A 20,065-nucleotide genomic window follows, 5' to 3' on the forward strand; every position below is an offset into this window, starting at 1 on the left:
TGAGCGAGATGGGAAGAGAGAGATACCATCTAATAAATTTTTAAAAGATCACCACTCTGGAGTGCTGCGTGGAGTATAAACTCTTGAGGGAGTGAGGGCAGAGTAGAAACCAGGAGCGAGGAGTTAGGAGACAAATGCATTAGTTTAGGCAAGAAAAGATGGTGATTAGAGTGAGATGGGCAGCAGCAGATATAAAGAGAAGTCGTCAGAGACTTCCCTGGTGTTCCAGTGGCTGAGACTCCATGCTCCCAAAGTAGGGGGCCTGGATTCAATCCTTGGTTGGGGAACTAGATCTTACACGCTGCAATGAAGACACACACAGCCAATTAAAAAAAAAAAAAGGTTGGATTGGGATATATTTTATTTCAGAGTTGGAAGCAACAGGACTTAGTAATGAATTGAATGTAAGATGAAGATCCTCAAGATTTTGGTTTGACAGACTGAACTGAGGATGGTATAGGCTATTGAGATGGGAAGAATTGACGGAGTAAATATTGCAGGAGGTAGGTGGGAGACTTGGAAATCAAATGTTTTACTTCATTCAAGCTAAATGTGAGACATTTTGAGTCATCAAAAAGGTAGATGGATGCATTCATTTGGAGCCCCTGAGAGAAGTCAAGGCTGGAGACATAAAATCTATACGTAAAATAAACACATATACATGTAATAGCAATAATTTTATTTACTAGGAAGGTAGCCATACCTCTCTATTTGCTCATTTATTAATCAATTCTGCATTCATATACTTATCCACAAATGTTTATTGTATACATACCAAGGCATCAGGCTCTAGTACATTCATGCCAATGGCATTTAAAGAGAAGAGTGTGCAACCAGAGATGGTGGATGGTGGAAAGAAAATACTAAAACTTTTAAAAATATTTATTTTTTATCTAAAAACAAAAAAGTTAAGTCTTTCAAATATATAATATATAGATTGACACTGGCATCTCACTACTGAGTGAAAAGTGTGAGACAACATGGAAAATAATTTGGAGATTTCTTCATTTTCTTTTGTCTTAATATATTGTGATTTCCTCTAGTTTAGGTGTGCTGGGTTAAGTGGATTTACCAATTATATTGTTATTTCATTAACCCCCACAAAAATGAAAGTAGCTAAAAAAGATTTCTGGAAAGAAAATATGAGTTGGAGATAATAAAGCAGGTGCAAAGGGGAAGATGATAGAGATGACATATCTGATTCTAGCATGAGCTCTACAGAAGCCATCTTATTAAGTAATGGGCATGACATTTTGAAATCAGAGATTTGAGAATATTTCCATTATGTGATTTTGATGTAAAATGACATATTGTGTGCTATCCAAGGCTGGGGCTATAGTGAGGCAAGTGAGGCATTCACTTCGGGCCCAAAATTTAAGAGGATGCCCCAAACTCAGCAATCAAGATGAACATCTACATGCAATATTTTAAAAAGTCAAAATTGATGCAAAAATCCATGATACACAAAATATCAAAAATTTAAATACTCACAAGATCAGAATTCAAAAAAAAAAAAAAAATCACCTTACACATGTATGCTAAAACTTGAAGGCAGAATTTTCCAACCTGTTAGAAGAAATCTTCCAAGCAATGCATTCCGAAGAGTTTTGAAAATATATAAAAATGCAACATCTTCTGACTGACATAAGGGAAGACAGAAAGTTACTAGTTGAATTTCAAACAAAAACTTTTCATGGTTGGTGGATGGAAATGACAAAAATGGATACTTGCATTAGGAAGAGCAGCCAAAGATGTATTTCTTCCATTAGGATCTACATATCTTTGTGAGTTATCTCTTTCAGCTTATGACAGCCGTTAAATTGTGAAGTACAGAAATAACCTGAACGTTGAATCACATATTTTAATAACTGTTTCATAAAGTATTACAGATTTTTTAAATCACTGAAACTTAGACTATCATATTGCTTTCGCTAAATATTTTTAGTGAAGATAACACGGATTTTTAAAAGATAATTAATATAGAAAATAACTCTTAGCTACTTTAAATGTTTATTTCATCTTTATCCTTTTTACACTTTAAAAATGCTTTACATCATACACAACAGGACGTGTCTAAACTTACATAAGTATAGAGACTTTTTGTAATTCGGAAGCGCAATAAAAAAAAAACGTTTGGAGAGAACACACAGTTTAGACAGGTAGTTGATACTGTGGGTGTTAGGAACGTAGCAGAATTATATTATCTGAGTGCGAAAACATCGCTGTACCACATAAGTCTTCAAGAAGGACATCCCACCAGGTTTTCATAAGGGAAGTTTGAGGAACGAGCAGGATTTAGAAAAATAACCATCGCAAACTTTGCTGCCTATAAAACAGTACAATGCTTACTGCCAAAGGAGAACTGGCAGTGGTTTAACGTACTTTAAAAACATTTTTAAAAGAGGATCCTAGGTCCAAACTGCAGCCCCACTCTCTGAAGCTATCTCAGCCCCAGACCTGAACCTGTCCGAGAAGGAAGTTCCCCGAAATGGCCCAGCAGAGTGCCGCTCTGATGGAGGGGGTCTGGAGGGAAAGTGATATCTCTTTCGCGAACTATGGACTTGTCCCCTCCCCAAGCAGGAGACTAGACTTGAGGTCCCTCGAGCCGGGCCTTCGGGAGGGTAGGGAAAGGGGAAAGAAAACGCAGTCCTTTCTGGCTGGGACCGTGTCTGAGGGCGGAGGCCGGGAGGCAGTCCGTGATGCTTTCTCTTCCAGGCAGAGACCGGAGGTCTGAAAAGAAGGAAGAGTTCAGCAGCTCTTCTAACAGGGAGGGCGAGCAGTGTTGGCAGTAGGGCCAGAGGTGAGGCTTTAGGGTCGAGTCTCTCCCCGGTGGACGGAGAGTTCGAGGAGCCCTGAAAGGCATGGAGGACCTGAGGCCTGGTCCTTTCCCTGCCGGCAGAGGGAGTCCCGAGATGGACAGTCTGGAATCGTCTCCGAAAAGCGTTTCCTTGGCCGCTCAACCAATTTTATACATCTCGAAGCCGAGTGAGAGCCGAGGTAATTAGTTGCGAACGACAGCTGTCTGGGTACCTTGGGCGCCAGGCGCCGGGATCGGAGCCCGACGGCCCGAATTCTCGCGAGAGCGGCCGCCGCCATTTTTCCATTGATTGCAGCGAGCGGGGGGAGGGGCCGACGACGAAGGCGACGGCGGCTGCGGCGGCGGAGCCTTGGGTCGGTGTCTGCGCGTTGGTGTCTGAGGCCCAGGTTGAGGCCTCCGCGATAGCCCGAGCGCCGGCGGTGGAGAGGATGACTTCCGCTGCCGTTTTTCTCCTGAGCTAGAGAGGCGCCGCCACCCTCCCCCTCCTCCGGCAGGGCGGAGAGGAGCGGCCGGGAGTCTGAGCGATGGTGCCCGGCGAGGAGAACCAACTGGTCCCGAAGGAGGTGAGGGGCCGGCGGAGGAGGCTAGGCCCAAGGCCTGCGGCCGCTGCCAGCAGCGCAGGCCGGGGGCGAGGGGCGGGCTGCGGGCCCAGCTCGTGGGCTGGCCCGGCCGTGGGGGAAGGAGGAGGTGTGTGGTGCGGGGTTGGGGGGTGGTGCATGGTGGGTGCCGCGAGCAGCTAGGAAACCGGGCTGGATCTCGGGGGTCGGGGGAGCGGAGACCTCTCCCCTTGGATTTGTGGTGCTGGACAATAAACGGAGTGGACTGGAAGGAATCTGGTCCTGCTCTAGGGGGAGAGGGTAGCTTAAGTATTTAACATATTGAGCCAAGGTGGAGAGGTAATTTCAAAGAAAAAATTCTGCAACAGTGGCCGATGTGCACGACGGGGTGACGGTGCTGCTTCTGGTTTTGACAGTGGCATAGCTCTCAGGGCTTGTGAAATCTACGCCCAACTTGAGCTTTGTGCGAGGGCAGTTAACTGTTAAGACTTTTTTGAACTCCTGTTTCTTACTTGGTGGTACTAGGGGCCTGCCTAAATGAGGCCTACCGAAGATCGTTGAAAAGTAGTAAATGTGACTTTCAAGTAAAGGTAAGAGGTAGCGAAGCATTACCATATGGAGAGTTGAACTACGTTTTGTAGTTGGGTTGTGTATGCCAGTTTGGGTGACTTCTTACATTCTTAAAAGCAAGTGATATGAGAAGGCTTGACTTCTTGGCTTCTCTTGAATAGCAGGAGAAGATTAATGATAGAATCCAGCACTGGCCAGTGAATTTCAATATATTAATAGTATCTCTGTTGGCTTTATAAATATCTTCAGGGTGTCCAAATGTGTATTTTTAACTGGCTGATCATCAGGCGAATGCTTTGGATTTTTATTTCTCATATACCTCAAATAGATGCAAGTGTCGATTGAAATTAGCTATATCGGATCTTGATAGTTTGGGATGATCTTAAAATTTTTTAATTCTTTTTTTTTTTTTACCTTTTTTGGTTGCTTTGTAGCTATTTGTTGGTACTTGAGCAAGCTCTGACACTGCAAAAGTATTATTGGAGTTGTGTATAAGTGATAGGAATATTTTCCCAACTTTATCAGATGATTGTTTTGCAAGGACAGTTTTTTAAAACTCAGTTCGTATGTGTCAGTATTTATTCATCAAGCACCATCTGCACAGAAAATAATAAACAGATGAATTAATCAGAATTCTTACCTTGGGAACTTCTTAAGGCTACTAAGAAAAGTAACATTAGTATTCATTGAGCTCAAAGTAGGGGCTAAGCAATTTTCTACAAAAGTAAACTTTTATGCAAGGATGAAAGTGATAGATACTATGAGATATTAAAAATGAATTTTCTTTTAGAGCTACACAGTGCTGGTTTTCATTTCTGTGAAAAGCAAAGTTAGTCCTTTCTTAATTTTTTGACCATTAGAAAATATTGGTGGAACTTTGCTTTATGAAAAGCTCAATATTAGGTTTATTTCCCTAATAATTTGGTTTATAGAAAACATGATATAGATATACTTCAACAGGAACATACCTGCAAGTGCTGCTTTTACCTTTTGGATTTTAGAGGTTAAATGCCTCACTGATGGGTGGGAAGGGATTTGGTGGGTGGGGGGAGGGAGATCCAAGAGGGGAGAGATATATGTACACATACAACTGGTTTACTTCCTTGTACAGCAGAAATTAACACAATATTGTAAAACAACTATACCCTAATAAATTTTGTTTTTTAAAGATTAAATGCCTCTCCTTTAAGACTAATTCCTTTACTTGAAGCTTCAAACTCGTCCTGACTTCTGACTTTTTTGTTTCTTACTCCTTCTCGATCACGTGCCTTTATTTTCTATTCCCCAGACTCATCTTCAGTCTTTTCTTTTTCCCTGACTCCTTTCATGATTCCTGGAAGCATGCACACTACTCTCAAATCTCAGGTCTGTCATTTTGTTCACTAGTTAAGTGGTTCATTCTTTTTTGATGGCCATACTTCTCTTCTTTCCTGCTTCTCCTCCTTGAGTTTTCTTTTGCATTTGATACTTAAAAAAAATCCTTGATTTTAGTAATACTGTATTTTGGGGCCTTTTTCTCGTACCTGTTTGTCCTATTTGGTCACTCATTTGGTCAATGTCTTTCTCTTTTTCTGTGTCTTTAATTATCACTTTTGTCTGATCTTTGTCATCCTTGTCTGATAGAAGTAGAATTATATAGTGTTAAAGCTGAGAGAGCACATAGTGATGTGATCATCTAATATTATAACTTATGCGCCTTCACTTTTACAGATGAGGAAATTAGGGCCAGAGCATTGAAAAGGACTTGTTCAGGGTCACATAATGAGTAAATAAAGGACAGAGCTAGGACTAGAACTCACATCCCCTTGATTATACTCTTATTCTACACATCCCTCCATGTAACCTAGAGGCTCTGTGAGAATGGTTTGTAACTCTCTAACTATATTTATTATGTGAAAATAAATTACAGAATTTTAAAATGTCTTGGTTCTGTTCTAATGGCTTACTACCAACTATATGGACAGCTTTGTCTTTTTTTTTTTTTTAAGGGAACCTCTGACCCTTATTAGATTTAGATATATTGATAAAGTATATGCATTCATGTGTGTGCAGTTGTTGAACGAATAATATATTATTCTGGTCCTAGAAGCTCAAGGACAAAACTGTACCTTAGACTGCTGAAGGCGGCAGCTAAGTGTCATGCAGGGCTTGGCAAACTACAGTCCCTGGTCCAAATTCAAACTGTAGCCTGTTTTGTTTGGCTCAAGAGTTAAGAATTATTTTTACATTGTCAAATTGTTGAAAAATATCAAGATAATAATAATCTGTGATACATGGAAGTTTAGATTTCAGTATTCATAAATAAAGTTTTATTGGAACACAGCCATGCCCATTTTTTTACTATTGTCTATGGCTATAGTAGAGTTAAGTAGTTGGTACAAATGCTGTATACAGGATACATTTGAAGTTACTTAGCTTGGTGTTCAAGACTTAGTATTGATACAGTTTGATTCTGGCCACAATCTGCCCTTTGAGAAAGCTTATCTCTTCTCCTTCAAAGCAAGTTTTTAATGTAGCCAAACAGGTTTTTCTTTAACTTGCTTTTCACTTCTATTTGTGCTGCCTCCTCTTTCCTACTTCTGCCCACCAATTCAGAACATTCATACACCTCTTTCCTTAAGTATCTCATGTCTCATTTATTCTTAAAAAACTTTTGTGACCATTTAACCTTAAGGATTTCTCCTTCTTAGAAGACTTATATACGAACAGAATTCATTTGCCAGTTAGTAAATAGTGCTTTGTGTCATCTATTATGGGCTTCCCTGGTGGCTCAGACGGTAAAGCATCTGCCTACAATGCGGGAGACCTGGGTTTGATCCGTGGGTTGGGAAGATCCCCTGGAGAAGGAAATGGCAACCCACTCCAGTACTCTTGCCTGGAAAATTCCATGGATGGAGGAGCCTGATAGGCTACAGTCCATGGGATCGAAAAGAATCAGACATGACTGAGCAGCGTCACTGGTTCACTGATCATCTATTATAGTCTCAACTGTATTTTATTAGTATTCATTATGGATGTCTTGACAGCAGAGATCTTATGTGTCTCTCACCCGCGCTTTTTTTTTTTTTTTTTAATATGTACTATAGGTTTAGGTTTGCCTAGGTTTGTGAAGATATAGGTTAGTACCTTGTTTAGGTTTGTGTAGGTCTGGTTTGTCTAGGTTTGACAGACCTAGACAGTGTATTAAAAAGCAGAGACATCAGTTGCTGACAAAGGTCCATATAGTCAAAGCAGTGGTTTTTCCAGTAGTCATGTATGGATGTGAGAGTTGGACCATAAAGAAGGCTGAGCACTGAAGAATTAATGCTTTTGAATTGTGATGCTGGAGAAGACTCTTGAGAGTCCCTTGTACAGCAGGGAGATCAAACCAGTCAATCCTAAAGGAAATCAGACCTGAATATTTATTGAAAGGACTGATGCTGAAGCTCTAATACTTTGGCCACCTGATGAGAAGAGCCAGCTCATTGGAAAAAACCCTGATGCTGGGAAAGATCAAGGGCAGTAGGAAAAAGGAACGACTGAGGATGAGATGGTTGGATGGCATCACTGATTCAGTGAACATGAGTTTGTGCAAACTCCAGAAGATTGTGAAGGACAGGGAAGCCTGGTGTGCTGCAGTCCGTGGGGTCCCAAAGTGTCGGACACAACTGAATGACTGAACGACGACAAACTATAGGTCTAGGATAGTGTCCTTTCTGAAGCAGATCTTCAGTAATATTCATTGATCTGGTTACAGGGTTGCAAGGAAACCAGTTTCTAACCAATTTCCCCTGCTTGGATGTTTTTCATAACATCCTTGGCAAGCTGTTTTCCAACCTCAGCTTGAATACCTTCATGACATCTCGGGTAATATCTTTGTCTTTTGAGAAATCTGTTTTAAGTTTTTGAGCTGAGAGAAGTCTAGATCTCTATAACTGCCATCTGTTGATTGTTGGCTCCGGACAGCAGAGAAATTTTCAATCATTTTCCAAAGGATAGCTTTTTTCCATTGTTGAACATGGGGGAAGGGAGTAGGAGGACCAAGCTCTGTTTTAAAGTCTGAGCATCCTCAGTTCTCTAAGTGTTTCTCAGCTTGCTCTGTTTTAGACATAATCCAGTGTTTTTAGTATTTCTTCTAATTTTATTGTATCCAGAGGAGAGCAAAGAGAGTGTGGTCTGTTCTGTGTGGTTAACAATAAAGCTTTTCCCCTCACCTTTTCACTCTTCTGTTTGTCTTTGAATTGTTGTATGTTGATGTTGACTTTGAGATCTTTGGCTTTTAATATCATTCCAATTTTTATTTATTGCTTTGTTGCTTTTATTTTGTTTCCTTATAAAGAATTTGTGACATTAATATTTGTTGAGTACTCACTGTACATTGCTGTATGCTGCCATACAGGGATTATTTAGAAAAAGTAGAAAAAAATTATTTTTTCCTCAAGTATCTTATGGTATAATTAAGGATATTACAATGTACCTAGTGTTTTTAAAATAATACTTTCATTATAAGTGAAAAGTGGTGTCCAAGGAAAATATAAATGTAGAAAGGATGGAAAAGTGAAAGAAAAGAATATGTGATTCCATATCTCAGTGAATTTTTTTCTGCTTCTCTTTTCCATGTAATAATCACTACTTCTCTTATTGTGGAGCACAGGCTTAATTGCCCCACAGCAGGTGAAATCTTCCCAGACCAGGGATTAACCCGTGTCTTCTGCATTGGCAGGTGGGTTCTTAACCAGGGAAGTCAATAAACACTACTTCTATCTGGAACTAATGATGATACTAATAATCCAAAATTTATTGAGCTTTTATTAAATGTCACATACTGTTATATGTGCTTTGTGTATATTAACTCATTTGAACTTCACAATGACCTCATTTTTCAGGACCATTGATATTGAGAGCCCCCAAAACATTAAAACAGCTTGTTTTTCATCTCTATTGTCTTTTTTTTTTTCAAATCAATTCCATCAGTATCTATTGTGGAGCATGTCAAATGAATATTCTTTTAATTTGTATGGCTTCAACCTTTGATTGTAATTTACATGTTTTTAATATCTCAAGCCCTGACCTCTCTTCCAGTTTCAGATTTCCACCTGCATACTGGATATCTGTAGTTGGTTGTACTCTAGGACCTACAGATGAAATACGTGTAGTATCAACCTCATTTTTCTTTCCTCTCTTCTTAGTCCTCCTCCCAGCATAATTCTTTGTATTCTCTTATTCAGTTAGTGTCATCATCTTCTGTTTACCTAAGTTAGAACATTTTTTTAACTCCTCCTTTTTGCGTATATAGTTAGACCATCACTTGCAAGATATCTTGTATCCTTATCTTTCTCTTCATGGCTCTGCCTCTGTCTGTTGTCTCATTTCAATATAGGCCTTTTAAATGGTCTCTGTGCTTCTAGGCTCTTCTTTTTAATAACTGTCTTCTCCACAATAGCCATTACTTTCTAAAACACATGAGATTATGACTTACCTGTCTTAAAATTTATAATTATTACTCTCTGATTGCAAATCAAATACTAGATACGATGTATAAACACTTTGTGCCAGACACCACTAAACAGTTTACACTCGTTCTCATTTAATGCATGTAAAGCTCTTTAAGCCGGCTCTTTCACTGTGTATTTGTAGATAGATAGGAAGTATGCTTAAAGAGTAAGTAACTTCCTCAAAGTTGTATAGCTGTTTGTTTCTGGGTCACTTTGGCCTTAAGTAGTAGGAAAGTCCTTCATAATATAGTCTCAATTGATTGGTTTTTTACAATTAATTTTTATCAAAGTTACACATGCACATATTTAAAAGAGTTGAATAGCTCTGCTGTACAGATTCCCCTCCCCTTCCATTTTAGGCTCTCCAGAGGCAACCACTTTCAACTCATTCTTCAGATATTTATCTCCACATCTCAGAGTAGTGTTCCTGTCATTTTCCTTCGTGATTTTTCAGTTGAAGAAATTGTGTACTGACTTCCCACGATGGAAGTTTAGGCTTACTACTATCCCCAAACACAGAGACACACTTCTCATTTCTGCCCAGTCATCCCAATGTTGTCAGATTGCAGGTTGTTCAGATACGTAAAAGTTCAAAGTTTATGTCAACGTGACTGTATACATAGTTGAACTTTGTAGTTTATAGTGATTATTTTCCCTTCCTGTGTAGCATTTTGTGTTTTCCATGAATTAATACTTTCTAAAAATTTACTTTTGCTTAGTTTTTTGTGTACTTATCATGAATTTCACCAGGTGCTTCTCACCTAAGGATATTGGCGATGTTGGGTAGGTGAGCAAGGGCAGTAGTGTGCTTCTGATGTCTAGTGAGCAGAAGCAAGCTATGCTGCCGAGCATCGTCCTAACTGCACCAGACAGCCTCCTACAGCAAAGAATTCTGTTGTCCACAATGTCAGTAGTGCTGCTGTTGAGAAACCCTGAGTTAGTCCAAACTCTCAAGTGTATAAATCTTCTCCTCATTATGTTCAAACCTACCAGTTTCTTTGGATGAATTTTCTCGAATTGCAGCTGTTGTCTTAGATTTACGTTTATAATCATCTTAGTTTCCCGCAGGTCTCTCTAGGAGTTCCTGGTTCCGTATTTGATGCCTTCATCTTTCTTTGTGTTCTCATTTTGGGGGACCATTTTCAATAGCTTTCAGGATGGGCTGTAATTTTTTTGAGACTTCACGTCCTTAAAATGTTGTTTCTGTTCTCTTTGTAGATAGTTTGGTGGGCAGGGAATTCTCGATCAGAAATATTTTTTCCCAATTTTGAAAACATTGCTCCATTGCTATCTTTTTTTCAGTGTTGCTGTTGAGACATCAGATGCCTAGAAGATTTTGAATTTTATTTTTCCTCTGGAAGCTTGGAGACTTTTCCCCTAGAGTTCTGAAATTTCTGGATTATGTGTAAAGGTCTATTTGTCTCCATTTCTGCTGGATTCAGGGTAGTCTTATTCAATCTGAAATTTATCTTATCAGTTCTAGGAGATTTCCTTAAGTCATTTCTTTGGTTTCTTCCCCTTCGTTTTCTCTGTTTCTCTTGAATTCCTGTTGTTTAGGTATTAGGCCTACTGACTGGCTTCTCTTAATTTTCTTCTGTGTTTACATCTATTTTCCATTTCTTTCTTTTTCCTCTGCTTTCTGGGAGATTTTTCTCAACTTTATCTTCTAATTCTTCTACTAAGGTTTTATTTCTGCTATTAATGTGTATAATTTCCAAGTACTTTTTTTTCCTAAAAAAGTTTAAATGATAATATTCTTTTCGTGGATATAATATCTTTTCTCTCTTAGGGAATTATTGATACGTTTCTTCTCTGAATATTCTCTTTTCTCCAGATTTCCTTTTTCTGTTTGTTGGCTTTGGGCTTTGTCTTTTATATTAGATTTTTGTTTTAGATGTCTGGTATTCCTTGGAAGTCAGTGTTTATTTAGAATTCTGAGGGCCCTTAAAAAGCTGAATGGAAGCTCTGCCAGTGAGTGATTATGGTTTTCCCTGTTCATTGGATATGTCTGGATAATTTCCTTGGACTCCCAGTGACAGATTTTTCTCTTGTGCTGAATTGATTTCCCAGAAAAGATTTCTGGTCTGTTCCTTGAAGAGAACAGGCTTTGGAGTTGAGTAGGAAAAGGGAATGTGGGTTTTATCATGACATACACAAGTGCACTTTCATTTAATTCTGCAGTTTTCAGTATGCATGCCTGCTGAGTTGAGTCTGACTCTGTGACCCTAGACTGTAGCCCGCAAGGATCTTCCTGTCCATGGAATTCTCCAGGCAAGAATACTGGAATGGATGGCCATGCCCTCTTCCAGGGGATCTTCCCGACTCAGGGATCGAACCCAGGTCTCTTAAGGCTTCTGCATTGGCAAGCGGGTTTTATACCACTAGCACCACATGGAAAGCCACTTCCCAGTGTGGCAGCCTTCCAGTTCAGTTGCACCTGGCGTCCTCTTGTCCAAAGACGCCTTGTGTTATACTCTCCTGAGGTTGTTTAGTCTCTTGCCAAGAAGGGGTCAAAGAGTAGGAGAGAGGATCTGGAAGTTTTGACTGTTTCTTAAGCAGACTTTGATCTCCTATTCTAGCTTGGACCTCACTCTTGCTCCCAGAGTATCTGAGCCTTTTAGGTTTTTCTTTTTAATTTTTTTTTTAATAGAAGTCTTGAAAAAGGAATACACAGAGTTCCCGTATACCCATCACCAAGCTTTTCCTTATGATAATCTCTTCATATAAATCATAGAACACTTATTAAAAGTAAGAAACTAACCTTAGTACAATACTATTAACTATACTATAGAATTTATTTAGATTTAACTAGTTTTCCACTAATGTTTGTTTTTATTCCAAGATCCAAATTCAGAATACCTCATTCAATTTTGTTGTCATGTCTCCTTAGTTTCCTTTATTTGTGGCACTTTCTCATACTTTTCTTTTTCATGACGTTGACATTTTGAACAGTACTAGTCATTTTTGCAAAATGGCTCTCAATTTGGGTTTGTCTGATATTTTCTCAAGATCAGACAGAGGTTGTTAAAGAGAAGGATATCACAGAAGTGTTATGTCCTTCCCAGTGCATCGTTTGGAGGGGGTGGAGGTGACAGGGTGGTGACGTGTCCTACTGGTAATATTAACCTGTGATCACTGGGTTCAGGGGATTCTGCTAGGTTTCTCCACTGTAAAGCTACTATTTTCCTCTTTAATAATTACTAACTACTTTGAGACCATGCAGATATCCTGTTTCTGCTTAAACTTTTGCCCTCTAGTTTTAGCATCCGTGTGTAGATCTTGCTATTGTTAAGATTTTCTCTTTCCCTCATTTCTACATTTATTAATTGGAATTCTTTTGTGAACAGAAGCTGTCCCTTCTCCTCCATTTATTTACTTATTTATTTATATCAGTATAGACGTACAGATTTTATTTTATTCTTTGTATTATAACCCCAAATTATTGTTACTAATCTTGTTGCTCAGGCTGTTGCAGTCTTGGCCAGGGAAGCTCTTTCTGGTTGGCATCTGTGCTCATCCTTGCTTTTTGAGCACATCTTCACTTTGTGGCACCACGTAATGCTTCGGCCCATCTTCTATTTGCGCTGCCTCAACACTAGGATGAAGCACTTCTCCAAAGAGTTGAGAGGTCTTTTGCTGTAAATGTAAATGTGGTATGTGCTGTAAACCAGGTGTCTTTGTTTTTCGTCTAGACTAATACAGGTTTCAACCTTCTCTGGTGTAAGAGTCATTACCACCTGTTCTGCTTTCCAGCTTCTAAAATCGTGTTTTTGGTTTCCTATGGATTTATGCTCTTTAAAAATTTTCTTTATTCTTGTTTCAGAGATATTTTGGGAAGCTTTAGAGCTAAATGCTTTCATTCAATCTGTCCTCTTTAACCAGAAATTCTTAATGTTTTTGTTGTCTCCTACCCCAAGCCAATTTTGTTTTAGCCTCATTTCAGCTACATTAGTGACTGTTCTCTGATGTGCTATGTGCTGTCATGTGTCACTTGCCCTGAGTGAATAACACGAAGTATTTTTTTAGCATCTGGTTTTTAGGGAGTTTTAAATGGGTGAACTTTGATTTTTACATGGAAACTACTATTTAAGTACTTTCTTGAGTACATTGTTAGGATTGTTGCCTCTCTTTAATTTTCCTTTCTCTGAATTAGTCACATAAATGTTTTGTTTCTTAGTACTAGGTATTGTAATTTTTTGCCAAAACAAAGGGGAGAAGCACAATGTGTTTCCAGGTGACTTGTGTACCATCACCACTAGCCCAAATTGAAAAAAAAGATGGGGTTGAAAATAGGAAGTTGTGAAAAACATAGCATTAAATTTATTTTCAAATACCTATTGTAAATTAAGGTTCCAGAAGACATCTACTTTAAAAACCAATTCATTGGTATTGAGGATCTTACTTAGTTATGATAGTGTAATAGGTGTCATGATATGCAGAGGCATGTTCTTTTATGAGGCTTATTGCACAGATTTAAAGTGTTCTATCCAGGTATTGCTGCTTACAATCTAATTTTCTACGAACCTTCTCTGTTGTTTAAAAAAAAAAAATCTTAGCAGGACTTCTCTTGGTGGTCCAGTGGCTAAGACTCCGAGTTCCCAATACAGGAGACCCAGGTTCAATCCCTGGTCAGGGAGCTAGATCTCTACATGCAGCAAGTAAGACCCGGCACAGCCAAATAAATAAAAATCAACATTGACAAAAATTTTTTTAAAGTCTTTGGCAAAATGATTGTGACTAGCAGTGATGGCAGATGATTGGCAAAAACGATGTGGTCTTTTAGATCAAGATTCTTAATGTATATTTTTCCTGAGCCTGGTTTTCTGTTAGTATAATGGAAGAAGGGATGTATATAGTTGTAGTGTAAGTAAACAGATGTCTCCTCTCTACTGCATACTTCTGTTTACTTTGTCTCAGGTTTGGGAACAATAGTAATTGCACTACTCTTTTGTTTAATGAAACTAAACTGAACCAAGCATACGTAAAGTAGACATAGAGGGAATTCCTTTGTGGCCCAGTGGTAAATACTTTGCCTTCCCATTAACGTAGGGAATGCTGGTTCGATCCCCAGTTGGGGAGGTGAGATCCCAGATGCCTCATGGCCAAAAAAACAAAACGTAAAACAGAAGCAATATAGTAATAGATTCAATGAAGACTTAAAAAAAAGTAGCCATGGATATGAACATTTTCATTGATATAAGATTGCCACTGAAACCTACTGTTGAGTGTTGAGAGATTACTCTTTGTATGGAGATTACTCTTTGTATGAAACTTACTGAGATCTGTGTCTTGAATTTGTCGTGTTTCTTGTTTGTTTGTCGTTGTTTTGGCTATATCATGCTGCTTGCAGAATCTTAGTTCCCCTGCTGCTGCTACTGCTAAGTCGCTTCAGTAGTGTCCGACTCTGTGCGATCCCATAGACAGTACCCCACCAGGCTCCGCTGTCCCTGGGATTCTCCAGGCAAGAACACTGGAGTGGGTTGCCATTTCCTTCTCCAGTGCATGAAAGTGAAAAGTGAAAGTGAAATCGCTCAGTCGTGTCCAACTCTTAGCGATCCCATGGACTGTAGCCTACCAGGCTCCTCCGTCCATGAGATTTTCCAGGCAAGAGTACTGGAGTGGGGTGCCATTGCCTTCTCCTACCAGGGATCAAAACTAGGCCCTGTCAGTGAAAGTGCTGAGTCCTAACCACTGGCTGCCAGCTAATTCCCAATATGTTTAAATTTTATTTTTAAAATTAAAAAAAAAAAAATGTTTTTTGGCCATGCCATGCAACTGTCTCGAATTTTTTATGCTTTTTAAAAGCAAGCTGTTAAAATGCTACCTAAACAGCAAAATCTAGCCTTTCTTACTAGTATAAGAAACCTTTCCTGATTTTCCTCTTCCAATCTAATACCATTTTTCTAACCCTGAAATGCCATAATGCTGTAGCTTTTGACATTTAAAAAATTACACCTCTTTATTATAAGTTAATTCAAAGTCAAGACACAACAGAAAGAGTGCCTGGGTTCAAGTACCAGTTTTGTGACCTTGGGCAAGTTATTTAACTTCCCAGTACCTAAGTTAAATGCGGATACTAGTAACTGCCTCCTTGGGCTTTTGGGAAAATTGAATGAGTTAATACATATAGAGTGTCTTTTACTTAATAAGCATTCTTATAAGTGTTATCTGTTACCATAAATGTTACTACCTTCATTATTGTTATTACCTTCATCCTGTATTGGTTTAGGGGCCAGCATAATATGCTATACATGAATACGTATCGATTAAATAAAAATTAAGTCATGTCTTAGTTATTAAATATGCTTAGTTGTTTGAAGTCATGGATCTGATATGACCTGTCAGCATAAATCCTAAATGATTGTTAGATTTGATAGGTTTTTTTATATTATCAAGTAAGACCTGTTTTTACTGCTTTTTAATAATTGAAACATGTAACAAAGTACAGCTTTTAAATGAAACTTTTTAGTCTAATAAGATCCTAAGAAAAATTGATTTAGAATATATAGATATTTGTTGAAATAACTTACTAGATTAACAGGTTATTTGTTTATAAGATTCAGTGTGAAATGTTGTTTTAAAGCAGGATCCATGTTAAGAATGTTTGTTTCTGGGAGAACTTAATGTGTTTGATAACTCTGACTTTCGAAAACTCTGGAGTATAACCAGTTGACATGAGTAGAAGAACCAATTAACTTGTCTTTTTGGTCAGTTGTATTACTGATTGTGGGCTTCCCAGGTGGCTCAGTAGTAAAGATTTTGCCTACCAAGCAGGACACATAGCTTGTATCCCTGAGTCAGAAAGATCTCCTGGAGAAGGAAATGGCTACCACTCCAGGGCTTCCCTGGTGGCTCAGAGGTTAAAGCATCTGCCTATAATGTGGGAGACCCAGGTTTGATCCCTGAGTCGGGAAGATCCACTGGAGAAGGAAATAGTAACCCACTCCAGTATTCTCGCCTGTAGAATCCCATGGACGGAGAAGCCTGGTAGGCTACAGTCCAGGGGTTTGCAAAGAGTTGGACAGGACTGAGCAAGTTCACTTTCACTTTCCACTATTCTTGCCTGAGAATTCCCGTAGCCAGAGGAGCCTGGCGGGGCCACAGTCTATGAGGTCGCAGAAGTCTGAGACACAACTTAGTGACTTAGTTCAGTTCAGTTACTCAGTTGTGTCTGACTTTTTGAGACCCCATGGACTGCAGCACTCCAGGCCTCTCTGTCCGTCACCAACTACTGGAGTTTACTCAAACTCATGTCCATTGAGTCGGTGATGCCATCCAACCATCTCATCCTCTGTTGTCCCCTCCTCTTCCCACCTTCAATCTTTCCCAGCATCAGAGTGTTTTCAGATGAGTCAGTTCTTTGCATCCGGTGGCCAAAGTATTGGGAGTTTCAGCATCAGCATCAGTCCTTCCAGTGAATATTCAGGACTGATTTCCTTTAGGTTGGACTGGTTGGATCTCCTTGCAGTCCAAGGGACTCTCAAGAGTCTTCTCCAACACCACAGTTCAAAAGCATCAGGTCTTCGGCGCTCAGCTTTCTTTATAGTCCAACTCTCACATCCATGAGAAAACCATACCTTTGACTACATAACAAACCATAACAAAACCAAACCTTTGTTAGCTACACAACAGCATGACTGTGCTTTAGATTTGATGCTGTGTAATTGCTGTAAGACTTGCAGAGTTGTTCACCTATTAGCAGAAATACAGTGGCTTTCCAGTAGAGAAAAATTCATGGGTAAGTGACATAGTTAAGAAAAAAGATCTGGACTTAAATCTTTCTATACAGCAGGGGTCCCTACAAACCCCAGGCCAGGAACAGACACCAGTCTGCAGCCTGTTAGGAGCTGGGCCACATAGCAGGCAGGGAGTGCCAGGTGAAACACGAAGTCTCCCCCATGCACCCCTCCCTCCCTCTGTGGAGAAATTGTCTACCATGAAGCCAATTCCTGGCGCCCACAGGTTGGGGACACTGGTGTGCAGCGAGTCTAGCAGCTTTGGTTTAACTTTGGGAAAACCATGCCCTTCGTTTATTACCTAAGTGAAATTTTCTAGTGCAACCAAAGCATTGTAGTTTGACTATAAGTATCTTTCTTGTTTCAAAGGATATTACCTGTTTTTATTTCATCATAAATATACTTTAATTTTTCTTACTGTAGATTTCTGTAGCTCCTAATACTGTTGAATTCATTCAGTTAAGCACCGAGTTAGTAGCTGCCATGGATCAGAGAATCAAAGATGAATAAGAAATCTGACCTAGTTCTAGATGCTAGTCTAGTTTAGTCTAGTTTGGGAAACAAAAATTTGTAAAGAGACAAATGCATAATGGGGAAATAAAGTGGGACCCTAAGGGAGGGAGCCCAGCTTTACTTAGAGGGTTCTGTGAGAACACTTAAATTGGGTTGCAAAAGATGACTGCCAAGTAAGGAGAAGATAAGAGCTTTTAGTTAGGAAAAATAACATTTCCAACACAAAAGTCTATAATGCATTTTAAAAGTGACAGAAAGTTTGGGGTAAATGCATGGCGTGCCTGGGGTGAATGAGAGAAGATAGTTCTGGCAGATTGTGTCTTAAAATTCTAAAGGCTTTGTGTGCATAAAGGAATTTAGGTTTTTATTGTGTAGACATGAGTGGGCAGGAATTTTTTTTTTTTGGCAGAAAAAGTTAACAGATTTGTTTATGATTGTTATAAGCAAATTCATTGAAACTGGTTCGTTGGAACATTGTTTACTTGCATGAATGTTCTTTGTCCCTGCATTAATATTAAACATTTACACACAAATGAAAACAGGGCAAAGTGGAATTTGCTCTAATACCTATTCTCTCACCTGGTGGTTTTTTTTCCCCTCATTTGCAGTCATATAACTAGGTACTTTTTTTTGGTTGGTTGTTTTTTAAGAATAAAGTGTTTGCCTTTGTAATGCATCGTAAGTGCATTCTCCACACATGAGTCATGCTGGCAGCATATCCTTTGGCATAGTAGTTATATATTCGATACGGATAACACACAGGTAGGCATTTTCAAATAGGCTAACTAGATAGGTCTCATTTGCCTCCAGAAATGTGAAGGTATCTGCACTTTGGTAGTGTAGATCTGGTTTGAAGTCCTGAACATTTTCTCACACTTGATGCTGGAAGGGAAGTTTGCAAGTGAGAAGTTATGTGTCCTTCCGATTTTCAGCGACAGCCACTGTATGATGCTTATGAAAATGTGGTTTCTTCACCTTTTCAGTATAAGGCATGTTCTTGTGAGCTATGTTTGTAGCCGGTTGCTTTCTTGAGTGCTTTACAGGCATTTGTCTTGGTATATATGTATGTGAAAGTCGCTCATTCGTGTCCAGCTCCTTGTGACCCCAAAGACTGTAGCCCAACAGGCAACTCCATCCATGGGATTTTCCAGGCAAGAATACTGGAGTGGTTGCCATTTCCTTCTCCAGGGGATCTTCCCTGTCCAGGGATCGAACTCGGGTTTCCTGCATTGCAGGCACACTCTTTACTGTCTGAGCCACCAGGGAAGCTCTAGGAGCCATAGTATAGAGAACTGCCTATTTACCTAGCTTTTTTTCAGCAGCTTTAGAAGGCTAGAAGTGGTACTGATACTAGACTGTTGACTGGTAGCAGCTGCCGCAGCAGCAACTAAAAACACTAACAAGAAATGTTTTTAATTAGGGAATTAATTAAATCTTCCGAAGGGTTTCCCCAATCCTCCAAATAAAATTTTACCAGAAGGAGCTCTTGATTACAACCCAATTCCAGGTTGCATTAGAAAGTAGAATTTTTGTATAACTTATCTGATAAAAGATATGTATGGCTTTTGTAAATATACAAAAACTCTATGAATTCATGTACATTTCTTCTATTTTATAGCTAAAATGTCTGCCCTTTTAGATGTTTAGGTATTTTAATTTTGTGCCTTTAAGTTTACACAAAGTTGTGTAATTTATTACTTTGTTCATAGCACTTTGTGATAATGAAAGGAAATAGGTGAAAAATTAGATACATAACAGTGAAATCTCTTAAGAAATAGCTTTGCTTTAATTTTGACATTCTAAATTCACATCTTGAAATATTTGTTTACTATTACATTATTTACCATTAGCATAACCCAAATGTGATAAGAATTCTAAGAAAAATAGACATTGATGCAGAAAATTCTTCTACAACTCAGAATAGGATTTAACACTGGAAGGGAAGTAGTAGTTAGGTATTACAGATCCTTCATTTTTAGGGAAGGAAGCATGAAGGTTATAAAAGGTCCATAACTTAAAGTCTCAGGTAGTGGAAGAGCTAGAATGAGACATTTTTTAAAAAGTCAGGTTTATTGATGTATAATTTATGTACAGTAAAATTTGCCCCTTTAAAAGGATATACAGTTTTATGAATTTTGACAAGCTTACACAGTTGTATAATCACCATTACAATCAAGATATGAAACATCTCCATCACCTTAAAAAAAGTTTGCTCGTGCCTCTTGCAATCAGCCCATGTGCCTGCCACCTCCAGGCCTTGCAGCCGCTGATGTGTCTCGTGCCCTCGTGTTTTACCTTTCCTTATGTGACTGGAATTCAAGTAGTATGTAGCATTTGGGGTCTGACTTCTTCCTAGCATAAAGCTATGAGGTTTATCTATGTTAATCGCTTGTGTCA

General features: G+C 39.0%; 1 protein-coding gene across 4 annotated transcripts in view; it reads left to right on the forward strand.

Annotated features, from left to right (window-relative positions):
• The first annotated feature begins 3,108 nt into the window (after window positions 1-3,108).
• USP47 (ubiquitin specific peptidase 47) overlaps window positions 3,109-20,065 on the forward strand; it is a 105,600-nt gene continuing 88,643 nt past the window's right edge. For 3 of the 4 annotated variants that reach the window (XM_027563284.1, XM_027563287.1, XM_027563288.1), the window contains exon 1: window positions 3,110-3,381. In XM_027563284.1, coding sequence (XP_027419085.1) covers window positions 3,343-3,381 — 39 coding nt within the window. In that variant the 5' untranslated portion in view covers window positions 3,110-3,342. Of the gene's footprint in view, window positions 3,382-20,065 lie in introns of all 4 variants that reach the window. The other variant, XM_027563286.1, reaches the window with a different exon arrangement.

The sequence above is a fragment of the Bos indicus x Bos taurus genome, chromosome 15 (assembly GCF_003369695.1).
Source record: "Bos indicus x Bos taurus breed Angus x Brahman F1 hybrid chromosome 15, Bos_hybrid_MaternalHap_v2.0, whole genome shotgun sequence".
Lineage (NCBI taxonomy): Eukaryota > Metazoa > Chordata > Mammalia > Artiodactyla > Bovidae > Bos > Bos indicus x Bos taurus.